Consider the following 15,938-nt stretch of genomic DNA (forward strand, 5'->3'; position numbering starts at 1 on the left):
CCGGGTCATGTGGCCAGCACAACTAAGCCGCTTCTGGCAAGCCAGAGCAGTGCACGGGAACGCCATTTACCTTCCCGCCGGAGCGGTACCTATTTATCTACTTGCACTTTGATGTGCTTTTGAACTGCTAGGTGGGCAGGAGCAGGGGCCGAGAAACGGGAGCTCACCCTGTTGCAGGGATTCGAACCACCGACCTTCTGATCAGCAAGCCCTAGGCTCTGTGGTTTAACCGACAGCACCACCCGCGTCCCTAATAATAATAATAATAATAATAATAATAATAATAATAATAATTTATTTATACCCTGCCTATCTGGCTTGGTTTCCCACACATAGGTTGCTGGACTAAATCATCCCTGACCACTGATGCTGCTGATGAAAACAGATCAAAGGCTGTGGGAGCTCCTCTACTCCAATTGCTGTTCAATGGCAGCAGCTTCTTCCTACCTGTAGTGCTACCTCATGAATGGCTACTTCAACAGCATGTTTAGATCCATTTCAAAAGGGACTGAAGCACACCAAATGTTTTCCGGTTTGCAGTTCTGTGAACATGTTGGATTCAGTTTCATACACAGGGGGCTTTTGAGCCTCCAGCCACACTAGGGGGTCACTGGAACATCTGCTGGATCACAGAAGAATCCACTTCTCCTGATTTCAAACCACTACACAGGCTCTCCATGGTAGCTTTGTTCCCAAAACGCTGCCTCCATAAAATGAATGCGCTCACAATCTGTGACTGGATATTGTAGGAGTGATTGACTTTACAACGATAAATGTCATTTTGCGTCAATCCCAGGGACAATACGATGCACTCCCATTCAGGTCCAAGTCTCCTAGCAAGCTTGTTGATCTGCTGATCTGTTGGTGGCCTCTTTAAAGCGTTTCGAGGAATTCCAGGTATCTCATCATCTAAAATAAAAGAAAATGTGCATCACTATGAAAAATTGTTACCACTTTTAATGCCACATTGTTACTGGGAACAATCAGCTACTAAGCAACAATCATTAGATAAGGATCATAAATAAATCTCATTTAGTAATAGAGTCAAAATATCTGTTTATGTATCTGTACTTCAGGAGTCCATGGGTCCAAAATAGAGTCCAGTAAATGTCCCCACAACCCAAAGTTTTCAAAATATGCAAATGTACCAGTGCTGATGAATACCCAAGGAAGCACATAGCAATTTCACATTTTCAACTGCTACTGAATTGAGCCTGTAGAGAAGTAGCGTTTGAGAGATGTGGTTGGCTTGATCCATCTATATTGTGCAGGTTAGGTCCACTGGACATGTGTGGTGACAAAGAAAGGTAAAAGTTCCAAAGTAAAGGAATACCCAAGTTTGTTTAAAGAGGGTGAACCAAGAACCAAGAAGTTCCACTGCTACCACTACACCTGAACCTAGAAGTAGTAATCCTTCTCGAAGCTCAGAATGTAAGTGTTAGTATTGGCTTCCTTTTCCAATTATAGGACTGGCCCTATGCTTCTGTTGCCTTGGAAATTGTATCAAAATGGGTGATAAACACCATTCAATGGGCACTAATTATAATGGTAGGATATGAATGTGGGAAGGAGGGAAACGGGCAGCTCCTTACAAAACAGCCTTACTCTGAAAGATATTTCAGAACTCCAGGATCATGCCAGCAACCCCACATCAAAGCAGCACAATAGTAATAATAAAAATACAACTCCTACGTCATTGTCAAAAGTTTTCACTTTCTTTTTTTTAGAAAAAGTATAGATAGATATGCAAGGCTTAGCAGATAATTTGGATTGTTCAGAACAGGTTGTATAAGCATATTACAAAGTTCTTTTTAGATGGAAAAGGCAGCTACTATTACAACCATTAAAAAAAAAAATACAGTATTCGATTTTTCAGATAACAAGAACTATCCAACACAAACAGTAAAAACTTGAAAACAGATCTTCTGACAAAAACATAGCAGTCTGTGGGATTCAGTCTTCTATTATTTTTAAAAAACTTTATTGGGCTTTATAAAGAGGGATCATAGGAATAATAAGTGATATAAATAATACTGATTCTCATGCCATTTCTACATCACAAAAATAGAATAATAAATCTGCAGTAATATCTATGACATATATTCATTATTAGTGGTCCATGTACAAGTTCTTGGTTCATTGAGTGGTTTAAATAATAACAATAACAAAGGGGAAACAGGATAGAACATAGTTAACATATAACATTCAACATCACATAGCTAAAACACCTAATCATGAGCCCTTATGGTTGTGCTTAGATTAATTATGAAGTGATAGTCATTTTTTCCCTTTTACATTACCAGTGAAACAATATAAAGTGTTGGTATATTTACAAATGTGGGAGAAGGGTTGAAAGAGAAGATAGTATTTTTTGTTTATATCAACCAGATTGAGCCAAATGCTGGTGGTGGAGCTTCTTCGTTTTCTGGAATACAGTTGTACCTTGGATCCTGAACGCCTTAATACTCGGATGTTTTGGCTCCTGAATGCCGCAAACCTGAGCGTGTTCCGGTTTGCGAATGTTCTTTGGAATCTGAACATCCAATGGGGCTTCCGCGGCTTCAGATTGGCTGCAGGAGCTTCCTGCAGCCAATCAGAAGCCGCACTTTGGTTTCTGAACATTTTGGAAGTCAAACGGATTCCATTTGAATGCCAAGGTATGACTGTACTGGCATATGTTATAAAATTTAATCACACTGGGGTAAAGCAATCTTTCTTTATCTTTCCACCTATCAACTGTAGCTTATTTGTTAATGTCTGAAAGAGAGCTATTTCCTAAACTGTTCTCTCTATCATTGTGCCAGAAAGGTCTTTCCAGTGTACAGTTATATTACGTCTTGCTGCTTGTAATAAATGGCTTATTAATTATTTATTATATAAATCAAGATTGTTGCATTGAAATATATTTAATAAAGCTAACTCTGGATTGACTTCCAATTGTTGTTTTGTTATTTTATTCATTTCTTGGAATACTGAATTCCAGAAAGGCTGCAGACCAGTCTCCCCCAGTCTGGACGACAACTCTCACCATCCCTGACCATTGGCTAATGTAGTGCATAATTAATATAGAATTTATTCCCACAAGTTGGGGTGCTGGTTTCTAACCTACATGTCTTTTTAAAAAGATCAGCACCACTCTACATGCATTTTGCTATTAATGGTATGAGATAAAATGTCTACCTCTTGGTTCATGTGGGAACCAATGACACTGCAAGCAATAGCCTCCAGAAGATCAAAAGAGACTACGAGGCTCTGGGCAGGAAATTGAAGCAATTAAATGCACAAATTGTCATCTCATCTGTCCTCCCAGTTGAACGACGTGGCCCAGGGAGAGAGGGAAAAATAGTGGAAGTGAACACCTGGCTTCGCAAATGGTGTAAACAGGAACGGTTTGGATTCTTAGATCACGGACTGCAGTTTCTTGAAGATGGACTTCTGGCAAGCGATGGGCTGCACCTCACAACGGTTGGGAGAAATGTTTTTGCCAAAAATCTCAGAAACCTCATCAGGAGGGCTTTAAACTGACTAATTTGGGGGAGGGAGACAGTGCTCCTGAAGGTAGGAGTCTATCAATTGATGAAGATGATCATCCAAATGTCATAGACCAAATGGAGCAAACAGCACGCAGACCTAGTGGTGGGAGGAAAAAATCCTTAAATAAGAGACATGGGGGAATGATTAATGGACTTCAATGTCTGTACACTAATGCGCAAAGCATGGGAAATAAACAAGATGAGCTTGAGCTCTTGGTACAGCAAACTAAATATGACATAATAGGCATCACTGAAACCTGGTGGGATAAGTCCCACGATTGGAATGTAATAATGGGGGGATACAATCTATTTCGGAGAAACAGACCAGACAAGAAAGGAGGAGGAGTGGCGTTATATGTCAGGGGTGTGTATACCTGTGAAGAGATCCAAGATTTAGAACCTCAAAGCCAAAGTGAGAGCATTTGGGTCAAAATTAAGGGAGAGAAGAATAACAGAGACCTCATTGTGGGAGTTTACTATAGATCCCCAAGCCAAACGGAGGACATAGATGATGCCTTCCTGGAACAGATGGCCAAGCATGCAAAAGGAAGGGAGATAGTAGTAATGGGGGACTTCAATTACCCGGATATTTGTTGGATGTCAAACTCAGCCAAGAGCATAAGGTCAAACAGATTCCTCACTGGCCTTGCAGACAACTTCATTGTCCAGAAAGTGGGAGAAGCAACAAGAGGAACAGCCATTTTAGATCTGGTCCTAACCAATGTTGATGAGCTGGTTAGTGGGGTAGAAGTGGAAGGATCATTAGGTGCGAGTGATCATGCTCTTCTGAAGTTTACTATACAGCGGAAAGGAGCAGCCAAGCATACTAGGACTCAATTTCTTGACTTTAAGAAAGCTGACTTCATAAAACTTAGGGAAGTGCTGGGTGAGATCCCATGGACAGTAATACTAAAAGGAAAGGGAGTTCATGATGGTTGGGAGTTTGTTAAGAGGGAGATAGTAAAAGCACAACGTCAGGCAATACCAATGAGACGGAAACATGGAAGGTGCCTAAAGAAGCCAGGGTGGCTATCTAAAGAACTTTTAACTGAGTTAAGATTAAAAAAGGATGTGTACAAAAAATGGAAAAGGGGGGAAACCACCAAAGAGGAATTCAAACAAATAGCCAGCACGTGTAGACACAAAGTCAGAAAAGCTAAAGCACAGAATGAACTCAGGCTTGCTAGAGAGGTTAAAAGCAACAAAAAAGGCTTTTATGGGTATGTTCGTAGCAAAAGGAAGAACAAAGAAACAGTGGGGTCACTCAGAGGAGAAGATGGTGAAATGCAAACAGGGGACACAGAAAGGGCTGAACTCCTCAATGCCTTCTTTGCCTCAGTCTTCTCTGATAAAGAAAACAATGCCCGACCTGAAGAATTTGGAGCAAATGATTCAGCAAAGGAAACACAGCCCAGAATAACTAAAGAGATAGTACAAGAATACTTGGCTAGTTTAGATGTATTCAAGTCTCCAGGGCCAGATGAACTGCATCCAAGAGTATTAAAAGAACTGGCAGATGTGATCTCAAAACCACTGGCAGTCATCTTTGAGAATTCCTGGAGAACAGGCGAAGTCCCGGCAGACTGGAGGAGGGCAAATGTTGTCCCTATTTTCAAAAAGGGGAAAAGAGAGGACCCAAATAATTACCGCCCAGTCAGTCTGACATCAATACCAGGGAAGATTCTGGAGCAGATCATTAAGAAAACAGTCTGTGAGCACCTAGAAAGGAATGCTGTGATCACCAATAGTCAGCATGGATTTCTGAAAAATAAGTCATGTCAGACTAACCTGATCTCGTTTTTTGACAGAATCACAAGCCTGGTAGATGAAGGGAACTCAGTGGATGTAGCCTACCTTGATTTCAGCAAGGCATTTGACAAGGTGCCCCATGATATTCTTGTAAAGAAGCTGGTAAAATGCGGTCTTGACTATGCTACCACTCAGTGGATTTGTAACTGGCTGACTGACCGAACCCAAAGGGTGCTCATCAATGGTTCCTCTTCATCCTGGAGAAGAGTGACTAGTGGGGTGCCACAGGGTTCTGTCTTGGGCCCGGTCTTATTCAACATCTTTATCAACGACTTGGATGATGGACTCAAGGGCATCCTGATCAAATTTGCAGATGACACCAAACTGGGAGGGGTGGCTAACACCCCAGAGGACAGGATCACACTTCAAAACGACCTTGACAGATTAGAAAACTGGGCCAAAACAAACAAGATGAATTTTAACAGGGAGAAATGTAAAGTATTGCACTTGGGCAAAAAAAATGAGAGGCACAAATACAAGATGGGTGACACCTGGATTGAGAGCAGTACATGTGAAAAGGATCTAGGAGTCTTGGTTGACCACAAACTTGACATGAGCCAACAGTGTGACGCGGCAGCTAAAAAAGCCAATGCAATTCTGGGCCTCATCAATAGAGTATAGCATCTAGATCAAGGGAAGTAATAGTGCCACTGTATTCTGCTCTGGTCAGACCTCACCTGGAGTACTGTGTCCAGTTCTGGGCACCACAATTCAAGAAGGACACTGACAAACTGGAACGTGTCCAGAGGAGGGCAACCAAAATGGTCAAAGGCCTGGAAACGATGCCTTATGAGGAACGGCTAAGGGAGCTGGGCATGTTTAGCCTGGAGAAGAGGAGGTTAAGGGGTGATATGATAGCCATGTTCAAATATATAAAAGGATGTCACATAGAGGAGGGAGAAAGGTTGTTTTCTGCTGCTCCAGAGAAGCGGACACGGAGCAATGGATCCAAACTACAAGAAAGAAGATTCCACCTAAACATTAGGAAGAACTTCCTGACAGTAAGAGCTGTTCGACAGTGGAATTTGCTGCCAAGGAGTGTGGTGGAGTCTCCTTCTTTGGAGGTCTTTAAGCAGAGGCTTGACAACCATATGTCAGGAGTGCTCTGATGGTGTTTCCTGCTTGGCAGGGGGTTGGACTCGATGGCCCTTGTGGTCTCTTCCAACTCTATGATTCTATGATTCTATTCTATGATTCTAATGGAACCTTCATGCTCAAGAGGGATTGAAGCTTTTTCAGAGGCAGGTGGCTGCAGATGCAAACAATATGTTGGATTAGATAGATCTTTTTGGTCCAGTTCAGATTGTCTTAAAAGTCTAACATGTACACATTTCAAAGGAATAAGCTCTTGCTTCAAAGGTGAACATACTGGATGTTAAAAATAAGTGTTCTACTTTTTTGCAATAGTAAATAGCCCATTAAGGGGCCCATTACTGCTGGCTGCTTCCTTTTGAACTAGATGACATCATGCAAAAATCTCAACATCTCTTTGTGGTGGATATAACAGATAAAACCCTTGCCACAAGCAATATTTCACTATCACATGCAGAAGTGCAAGTGTGTGTGTGTGTGTGTGTGTGTGTGTGTGTGTGTGTGTGTGAGAGAGAGAGAGAGAGAGAGAGAGAGAGAGAGAGAGAGAGAGAGAGAGATGGAGGAATAATAATCACAACTATCTTAAAGCAGTTCATTCTTACTCCCTTCAAGATACCACCAGAATAGCAATTTAGCATTTTGCTAGTGTTCTTTAAGTAGTCAATCATTACTATAACTGAGAAAGCCAAACAATTTATTTTTCCATGCTAAGTATTGTATAGCTAAGCTCTTTTCATTTTTACTTGACTGGAAATATAATGAAGCTGTCAGGCAGACAAAAGAAAATCTATATAGGAAGGGAACACAATACTGTAGAAGGCCTGAGAGGTGTGATATTACGTCCAATTCAGAAACTACAGCTTCTTGTACTGGTTGCAATCATCACATTGTATGAAGCAGGCATTACCACCCAGCTGTTCAGTGAAGTCACTCCCCAAACCCCTGTGTGCTGTACCATAGCCTTCCCCAACCTGTTTCCCTCCAGATGTTTTACATTACAACTCCCATGAGACCCAGCTAGCATAAATAAGAGTACTTGGCTTGGACCTTGGAGTTCTGGATTCAGATGGGTGGCTTTGGCTATGACAGCTTCGAGTAAGAGGCAAAGATCCTAAAGCACTCTGCTGATGCAAGAAAGAGGTCGTTCTACATTCAGGAGTTATCATCATCAGATAGATGAGAAATGGTTGTATGAATTCTCTTCCTGCTACAGCTGCAAATTTGAGAGGTTGGTTTTTGGGTTCTAACCTCACTGACACCCAAAACCTGGTGCACACTTCATGGCAACAGTGAGACATCCTTTGTTGTTTAGTCGTTTAGTCGTGTCCGACTCTTCATGACCCCATGGACCAGAGCACGCCAGGCACTCCTGTCTTCCACTGCCTCCCGCAGTTTGGTCAGACTCATGCTGGTAGCTTTGAGAACACTGTCCAACCATCTCGTCCTCTGTCGTCCCCTTCTCCTTGTGCCCTCAATCTTTCCCAACATCAGGGTCTTTTCCAGGGAGTCTTCTCTTCTCATGAGGTGGCCAAAGTATTGGAGCCTCAGCTTCACAATCTGTCCTTCCAGTGAGCACTCAGGGCTGATTTCCTTCAGAATGGATAGGTTTGATCGTCTTGCAGTCCATGGGACTCTCAAGTCTCCTCTACCACCATAATTCAAAAGCATCAATTCTTCAGCGATCAGTCTTCTTTATGGTCCAGCTCTCACTTCCATACATCACTACTGGGAAAACCATAGCTTTAACTATACGGACCTTTGTTGGCAAGGTCATGTCATAGTGAAATAAACAAACTAAAGCACTGAAGGTTCAGTTGACCAGGCCTTCTAGCCTGAGAAAAGAAATAAGGTAGAAGTACTTGCGGCAGAATAAACACTAGTAGTGGCCAGTAGGTGTGTCAGTGGTGGCCATCTGACCTTCTGCGTTGCTGCTGCACATTGGGATGGAGAGGGGATTTGCACCATGTCATCCTCGCCACCTCCTCACGGCTTCCCCTTCTCCATCTCAGTCTGTTGAGGTGACACGGGCAACAGGAGGTCAGAGGTGTGTGCTGCCAACCCACCACACTGCCTGCTACTGGTAAACGGTGCCCAGCTATACCCAGCTCTACCATTCAGACAAGCAGTAGCTTGGCATGGAAGTAGCAGTGATGTGCCCTGTTAGAAACTGGCATATTTTAATAGAGAAGTGGTTTTTCAGAGGGCTGTATGATGGGAAATAAATGACCTTAAGGAGCTCCAAAATGTTTGCCCTGCATTAAGGAATATTGATGGGAACAGAGCTGAGAGAGAGAAAACAGTGCGATAAATTTAGTTAAGCTATTTCTGATTGGGGGAAATGCTTTTGCCCATCTCTCAGCATTTTCTTCCAGTTCCCTGTTTGTGATCAAGACAGGATTTCCATGCACAGCGGACATACGCAAATAAGCAGGTCACTGCAGAGGTTATGCTTGTACTGAAGCAACGATTTGTTAATGGAGCACAGCGGGAAGGTCTCCAGTGATTCCTAAAAGGCCATATGTTCCTCGAAGCACTGCAGCTATAGCAACCGCTCGCCACTTGCTTTGTTTCCAGGAAAGCACTGTTCAGCGCTGGTTTTGCTCAAGCCTTTTTATTAGATTATAAACTCCTCCAGATAGGAATTCCACACTCTGCTACGGCATCACCGTAGCTGCTACTTCTACAGTTCCATATGGCGATTGCCACTTTAAAATTGCGGGAACTAGGCAAACAAAGTGTTTTGTGATTTGTTCAGGAACAATGAAGATAATAATACAAAGGCAATTAATTTAGAAAAATGTTACGTGGAGATGTGTAAAAAATACAAGGCGTATTTCAAGAGTGGTAAATACACGTATCTAATCATAGTGTACATAACAAATGGATTTTGGCTTTAAAAGAGGATTAGACAAATCGGTGGTGAATAAGGCTATCCGTGGCTACTAGTCACCAAATTAAAATGGAATTAGAGGAGGATAAGTCTACTAGTCATCATAGCTATATGCTACCTCTAGGAACAGAGGCAGTATGCATTTGAATACCAGTTGCTGAGAATTTCAGGTGGGCAGTGTGCTGTTGCTCTCAGGTCCTGCTTGTGAGCATCCCAAAGGCATCTGGGTGGCCAATGTGAGAATAGGATGCTGGACCCCTGGCCTGGTTCAGCAGGCTCTTCTTATGTTCTATGTTATATATATATTCAGTAAAGTGAGATATGAGAGAGAGAGAGGGGTACCTTGGTTCTCAAACGCCTTGGTACTCAAACATCTTGGAACCCAAACACTGCAAACCCGGAAGTAAGTGTTCTGGTTTGCAAACTTTTTCCGGAAGCTGAATGTGCTCTATTTTGAGTGTTATGCTTCTGATTTGAGTGCTACGCTGAGGTCTGTCTGTTTTTGCTATTTATTTTGCGTTTTTGTTTTTGCGGTTCTTTTTGCGTGTGACTGTGTGGAACCCAGTTCAGCTACAGAGTGATTGGTTGTGTGACTGCAGTATATTGTTTATTGCTTTCATTTTATGGATCAATGGTCTCGTTAGATAGTAACATTCATGTTAAATTGCTGTTTTAGGGCTTCTTTTTAAAAGTCTGGAATGGATTAATCCACTTTGCATTGCTTTCTATGTGAAAGCACACCTTGGTTTTGGAACGCTTTGGTTTTGGAACTGACTTCCGGAACGGATTAAGTTTGAGAACCAAGGTACCACTGTATCTATAATTTTACACTGCAATGCCTTAAGAGAGAGGTAAACAAAAGATTGTTCTACAGTCATGTCCACAGTCCCAACAGAAATAATAACTAATGCAAATAAAATAATTCTCTTCACATTTGCTAAAGTCTACTTAATTCTATTTTTATAACACAACTGTAAGGTCACTGATGCAGTTTTTTTCTCTAACAAAGGAGATAAACTCCTCCAAGGGAGGATAGAATTCAACAGCCCGCAAGTCCTACATGCAATGGATACGTGTAGCCACAAAAGGTTAAATGAATTCATCTCCCTCAGCAAGAAATTCAAAATCACCCACTGAATTAAATGATAAATCTGTCCTGAATGCTAGAGTGGCTGCTGCTGGGAGTGTGAAATGCTAAAACTGCAAAACCAGCTTTGTAACAAATGCAGAGAGGAAGAACAGGGAGTCCATACTAGGGGTGCTTTAGGAGTTGATCACATAATACGACTTACAAGAGTAAGTATATACCAACTGGCAAATGTGTCAAGGAACATCATTTTTTAAATCACCCACGTTACAGTTTTAATACAAAGAACAGGTTACATTTTGTGCCCCCAAGTCAACCCCATGAGAAATTACGGCCGTAAACAACAGCTGAAAGATTAGGACATGAAGTGATTTAATGCTAGGTGCCCTTGGGGGCACAAACAAAGGCACAAGGCACAAATCTGTGTAACACACTGGTAAAGATTCAGATTCATACTGAAACAGCCTTTAAAACGACTATTCTCCTATTTGTCCTCTTTGAAACAGATGCTCGTTTCATCAAGCCAACACAGGTAAAAACAGTCACATTTTCAGTACAATTTGAATATTTCAACAGCCGCAACAGGAAACACATAACCAAAGGCGCTGATTCACTCGACTTCATGGAAACCAAGAACTCCTAAAAGGACAGGGATGGTAGATGCTTTCCTATTTATCTAACTAGAGATTTTATTCAAGCAGAGGGGTAAGGCAAGAAGCTGAAAATACTATATTAGCAGGGACACGGATGCACAGAGCTCCTGAGGACAGCTAGCACAAACTGTGCTACCTGGTTAGTCCCTGCACTGCTGCTGCCATGATTGGGGGGAATCAGGGGTATCCAGCACGACAACTGAGGAGGCCACACAGGGCCTCCAGCCCCCCCCACAACCACTTCAATCCTGCTGGGACCAAGAGCACCCCACTGACAACCTAGCGGAGCTCCTGGGCCTGGAGGCCTCCGGAGCCAAACACAAGAAACAAGGAAAACAGGAGGCAAGGCAGAGCCACCCCCACCCCCAGCTGAGCACCACCTTACCGCCACTGCTGCCACAACCACTGCCGCCACCATCGCCAAGGAAGAGAGGTAGGACGGTACCGGGAGGGCCAGGGATACCGCAAGGAATCACTCAGCCTAGCCCAGGCTCGACCTCGAGCCTACCTCCCTGGCGGCTAATGCAAAGAGCAGGCCGGGGCCCGGGAGGAACCGCACACCGGAGACCAGCCTGGGAAAAAACAAATGCGGCGCAGGCCCTCCCCTGCTGGAATTTATTTATTTATATTATTATTATTATATTATTATTATTTTCTTTGAAGAACTGTAATGGCATCCATGCAAGAGGCCTGAACCACTGAAGACCGCTGCCTTAGCCCTAACCCATGGACCCGACATCCAGGTCCCGTGGTCCCCACAGTGAAATTAAAACTGCCTGTGAGTCAAAATTACCATCACCACTCTAGAAAAGGAAAACCAGATGCAACTAAAACAAATAAAGCAACTCCAAGAGGAAAACACATGTCTGAAAAATAAATTAGCTGATATGGATAGCTGCCAAGAAAGAGAAAGCATGAAAACGAGAATTAAACTAGCAGACCCTGAAGATCACAGTAGACGCTGCAATATCCTCCTCTGCAATTTTCCTGAGAAAATGGAGGACAAAAACCCAGCTGATCTCATCGTATGCTGGCTAAAAACCACAATTCCAAACCTGAAAATCAAAGTAGACGATCTGGAAAGGGCACACCCATGCCAAAAGCCAACGCCCCTCCATGAGACATAATCATGTGCTCCGCCTGCTACAAAAAGAAAGAAGAATTATGGAACAACCTCAGAAACTCAACCAACCTCCCGATATGGAGAAAACCCCATCCTGGCCTTTCAGGATTTATCTCAGGAGACCCTTAACCGAAGAAAAAACCTATGCCCATGTATCCAACGTCTTCAAGAAGCAGGAACAAGCCTTGGGACCCTAAATGCAGCCATTTCACTTCCCCTTTTGTGTAGGAAGGCAAACAAACCGAGAAATCTTCAGTTAACCATAGTTTTCTGTTACATCAAGGTTTCCAAACAAGCCACATTATGAAACCATGCTTTCAAGCTGTTCTGAAGTTGTTAACCATAGCTTCACGGTTTATAAATAAGGAGAAATTAAGTTTAACTGATTTGTTTCATGGCTTTTGCGAAGGGAGGAACAAAGTGGCTGACTTTGGGATCATAAGGCTTGTTCAAATATTGGCTTAAACTGAAATATGATAGTCTGAACGCAGTCTTTATGGTAAACAGTGGAGCTCTCATGGTAATCTCACTCCTTTTTCTCTCTTCGCAAAGCCTGTCAAGTATCATCTATAGGATGCTTGCAAAACAATCAACTAGACTAGGCAAAATTCTCATTACGGCAATTTCTAAAGAAGAAAATTTACACAGGCAGCATCACAACAACTGAGGTCATGGATCTGGGATTTCTGCTACAGCTGTTTGCTCTTACAATCATAAAAATAATTGCCATTTACGAGAGGCGGTTATATAATGCAGTTAAGCTCAGAGATTACAGTAAAACAGTTAGTTATTTTTAGTTCCAATTACAACCAATGCTGCTTTGTTACAGAAAAACACTCATCAGAACATCTAGCTTAGCATACATCTAGTTCAGCTTTCCAATCCATGAGTGGCAAGGCAGATGTCCCTGGGAGGCTCATCAGCAGGGCATATATACAGATATCCCTCTACTACAACATGTTCCAAATATCTGTCAAACTGGCTGTTGCCTGGATAAGTTTGCAATGAGGCCAAGGTCAAGGGTCGGCTCTTGCAAAGACCCACCCTCCAGCTGGGGGACCCTGGAGACCTATGAAGTCCTGTCAATGGGAACAAGGAGAAGAAGCAACCACTGCTTATCTCGCTCTCTCCATGCAAATACAGGCTGGGCTCAGAGGAAGAGACCGCATGAAGGGGCAGTGGCTATAGAGTGGTGCCTCTGCTTTAGAACTTAACTCGTTCCGGAAGTCCATTCTTAAGCTGAAACCGTTCGTATCCTGAGGCTCTCTTTCGCTAATGGGGCCTCCTGCTGCATGTGCGCCTCTGGCGCATAATTTCTGTTTGCACCCTGGAGCAAAGTTTGCAACCAGGAGCAGCTACTTCCGGGTTAGCGGAGCTCGTAACCAGAAGTGTTTGTAACCAGAAGTACCACCGTAGTAGAAAGGTTAGTAGACCTATTTAAGGAGGAATGATGCTCAGATTCTCAGAGCCAGTGTGGTGTACTGGTTGGTGTGTTCGACAAGGATCTGAGAAACCAGGGTTCAAATCCCCACTCAGCCATGCAAGACACGGGGTGACCTCGGGCCAGTCACCATTTCTCAGCCTAACCTCACATTCACAGGATATAAAGAGGAGGGGGAAAACCCACGTATGATACCTTAATCTAGTTGGAGGAAAGGTGGGATAGAATAATACAGTGGTACCTTGGGTTAAAAACTTAATTTGTTCTGAAGGTCTGTTCTTAACCTGAAACTGTTCTTAACCTGAGGTACCACTTTAGCTAATGGGGCCTCCCATTGCCACCGTGCCACTCCCCCCCCCCAAATTTTTGTTCTCATCCTGAAGCTAAGTTCTTAACCCGAGGTACTATTTCCGGGTTAGCGGAGTCTGTAGCCTGAAGCGTCTGTAACCCAATAATTTTTTTTAAAATAAAGTAGCAAGCCCAAAGAACAGCCAAAACCTGGAGCTAGCACTGAAAGGAACTTCTGTCTTTCTTTCAGAACTGAAATCAAGTCAGTGTAAAACCATCTAACCACGCTCAGCACACCTGGCCCCTGAAACGAAAGTTCAGGTGAAAGACGATTCCACTCTCACAGCTAATTATATTCCTAGTCATTTGGAGCTCCTCAATCAAGACAAGTTCAATTACTTTTGCTGTTTCCTTCCCTTTTAATCTATTTGGCTGATAGATTTCTGTTCCACCTTTCACTCCAAAAGGATGTTTAGGGAATAAACACACGAGACTTACCTGGGAGCTATAGACAGCTTACTAATCATGGGTTTTCAACTTGAGCCTATATTGTAGCGATTTGCAAACAGTTGATGTGGACACTCCGATGGGCCTGCAGATAGGGATCTTGTGAAATATTCTGCCAGGGTACGGAAGGGTGGGTGCTGGTAAGAATGCCACAAGATCAAAGTGGGATTCACTTCCAGGTCAAGGGTAAAAACAACATCAAAAATCAAAAGGAGAGTCCTGAAAAGAGACATAAATTAAACTCCAAAGGCCAGGCAACATAAGAGAGTAAATAAATACAATGATTTCCCTGAATTCATGCAGCATATCAAGGGGGAGATAATGTGTCACAGGAGTATTATAGCAATTCCTTGTCCACGGAGCACCCCTTCCAAAAATGTTCACTGGTTCTGGATTCTTTGTATGCTTATTCTGTAGGCAGATACAGTGGTACCTTGGCTCTCAAATGCTGAAAACCTGGAAATAAGTGTTCTGGTTTTCAAACGATTTTTGGAAGCTGAACATCTGATATGACTGTCGGCTATTGTTTCCGGGGCACCTGCACAAATCAGAAGCTGCCCCTAGGGTTTTCGAACATTTCGGAAGTCAAATGGGCTTCTGGAACGGATTATATTTGGTGCTTTTGTTTTTGCTATTTATTTTGCATTTTTGTTTTTGAGGCTTTTTTGGTTAATTTGTTTTTGTGACTGCGTGGAACCCAGTTCAGCTACTGATTGATTGTGTGACTGCGGAAATGGATAAAAGCCCCCCAATGACTATCATCAGTGCAGGTAAGGGGAAAAAATAATTTTTATTTTTATCATCTAGAATACTGTCTTATTTATTTTACAGTACAGTACATTGATTATTGCTTTCATTTTATGGATCAATGGTCTAGTTAGATAGTAAAATTCATGTTAAATTGCTGTTTTAGGGGTTGTTTTTAGAAGTCTGGAACGGATTAATCCATTTGCATTGCTTTCTATGGGTAAGCATGCCTTGGTTTTAGAACGTTTGGTTTTGGAACTGACTTCTGGAACGGATTAAGTTTGAGAACCAAGGTACCACTGTGCAGTGATAAACCTTTGATGTCAGCACCAGCCTTGTTACAAAACTGAATCCTAGGAGTAGCTAAAGTAGTAACTAAAAGCAGAGGCTGATTGAGATGACAAAGCGGTTTATAAAAAGATAAATCAATGAAATCAAGAAAAAATAGAATTGCAACCCTACTTTGAAACACACAAATGTTAAAATATCAAAACAGATTTATATTACCTCAGCTTTGTAAGTATCTGGGTAGGTTTGCCTAAACAGGAATGTTTTTAAGCAGGAGCTAAAAAGTGTATAAGTGATGTCGCCTGCTTGTTCTCAAGAGGCAGGGAGTTCCACAGTGCAGGGGCTGCCACACGAAACGATTGAGTTCTTACAAATGGAGAACAGGTGTTGTGTGGCACCTGTAGTTGTGCCAATTCCACTGACCAAATCAGTTGAGTGGGCACATATGAAGGGAGGTAATCTTGTAGGTAAACTGGTCCC

The 15,938-nt window shown here is 42.6% G+C and overlaps 1 protein-coding gene across 3 annotated transcripts in view; it reads right to left on the reverse strand.

Moving 5' to 3' along the window:
* Positions 1-272: 272 nt before the first annotated feature.
* CRADD (CARD and death domain containing adaptor protein) overlaps positions 273-15,938 on the reverse strand; it is a 44,225-nt gene continuing 28,559 nt past the window's right edge. For 2 of the 3 annotated variants that reach the window (XM_081210960.1, XM_081210959.1), the window contains exon 3: positions 273-909. In XM_081210960.1, the coding sequence (XP_081067086.1) occupies positions 608-909 (302 nt within the window). In that variant the 3' untranslated portion in view covers positions 273-607. Of the gene's footprint in view, positions 910-14,414; positions 14,643-15,938 lie in introns of all 3 variants that reach the window. The other variant, XR_014012331.1, reaches the window with a different exon arrangement.

This window comes from Podarcis bocagei (assembly GCF_964188305.1).
Source record: "Podarcis bocagei genome assembly, chromosome: 10".
Classification (NCBI taxonomy): Eukaryota; Metazoa; Chordata; class Lepidosauria; order Squamata; family Lacertidae; genus Podarcis; species Podarcis bocagei.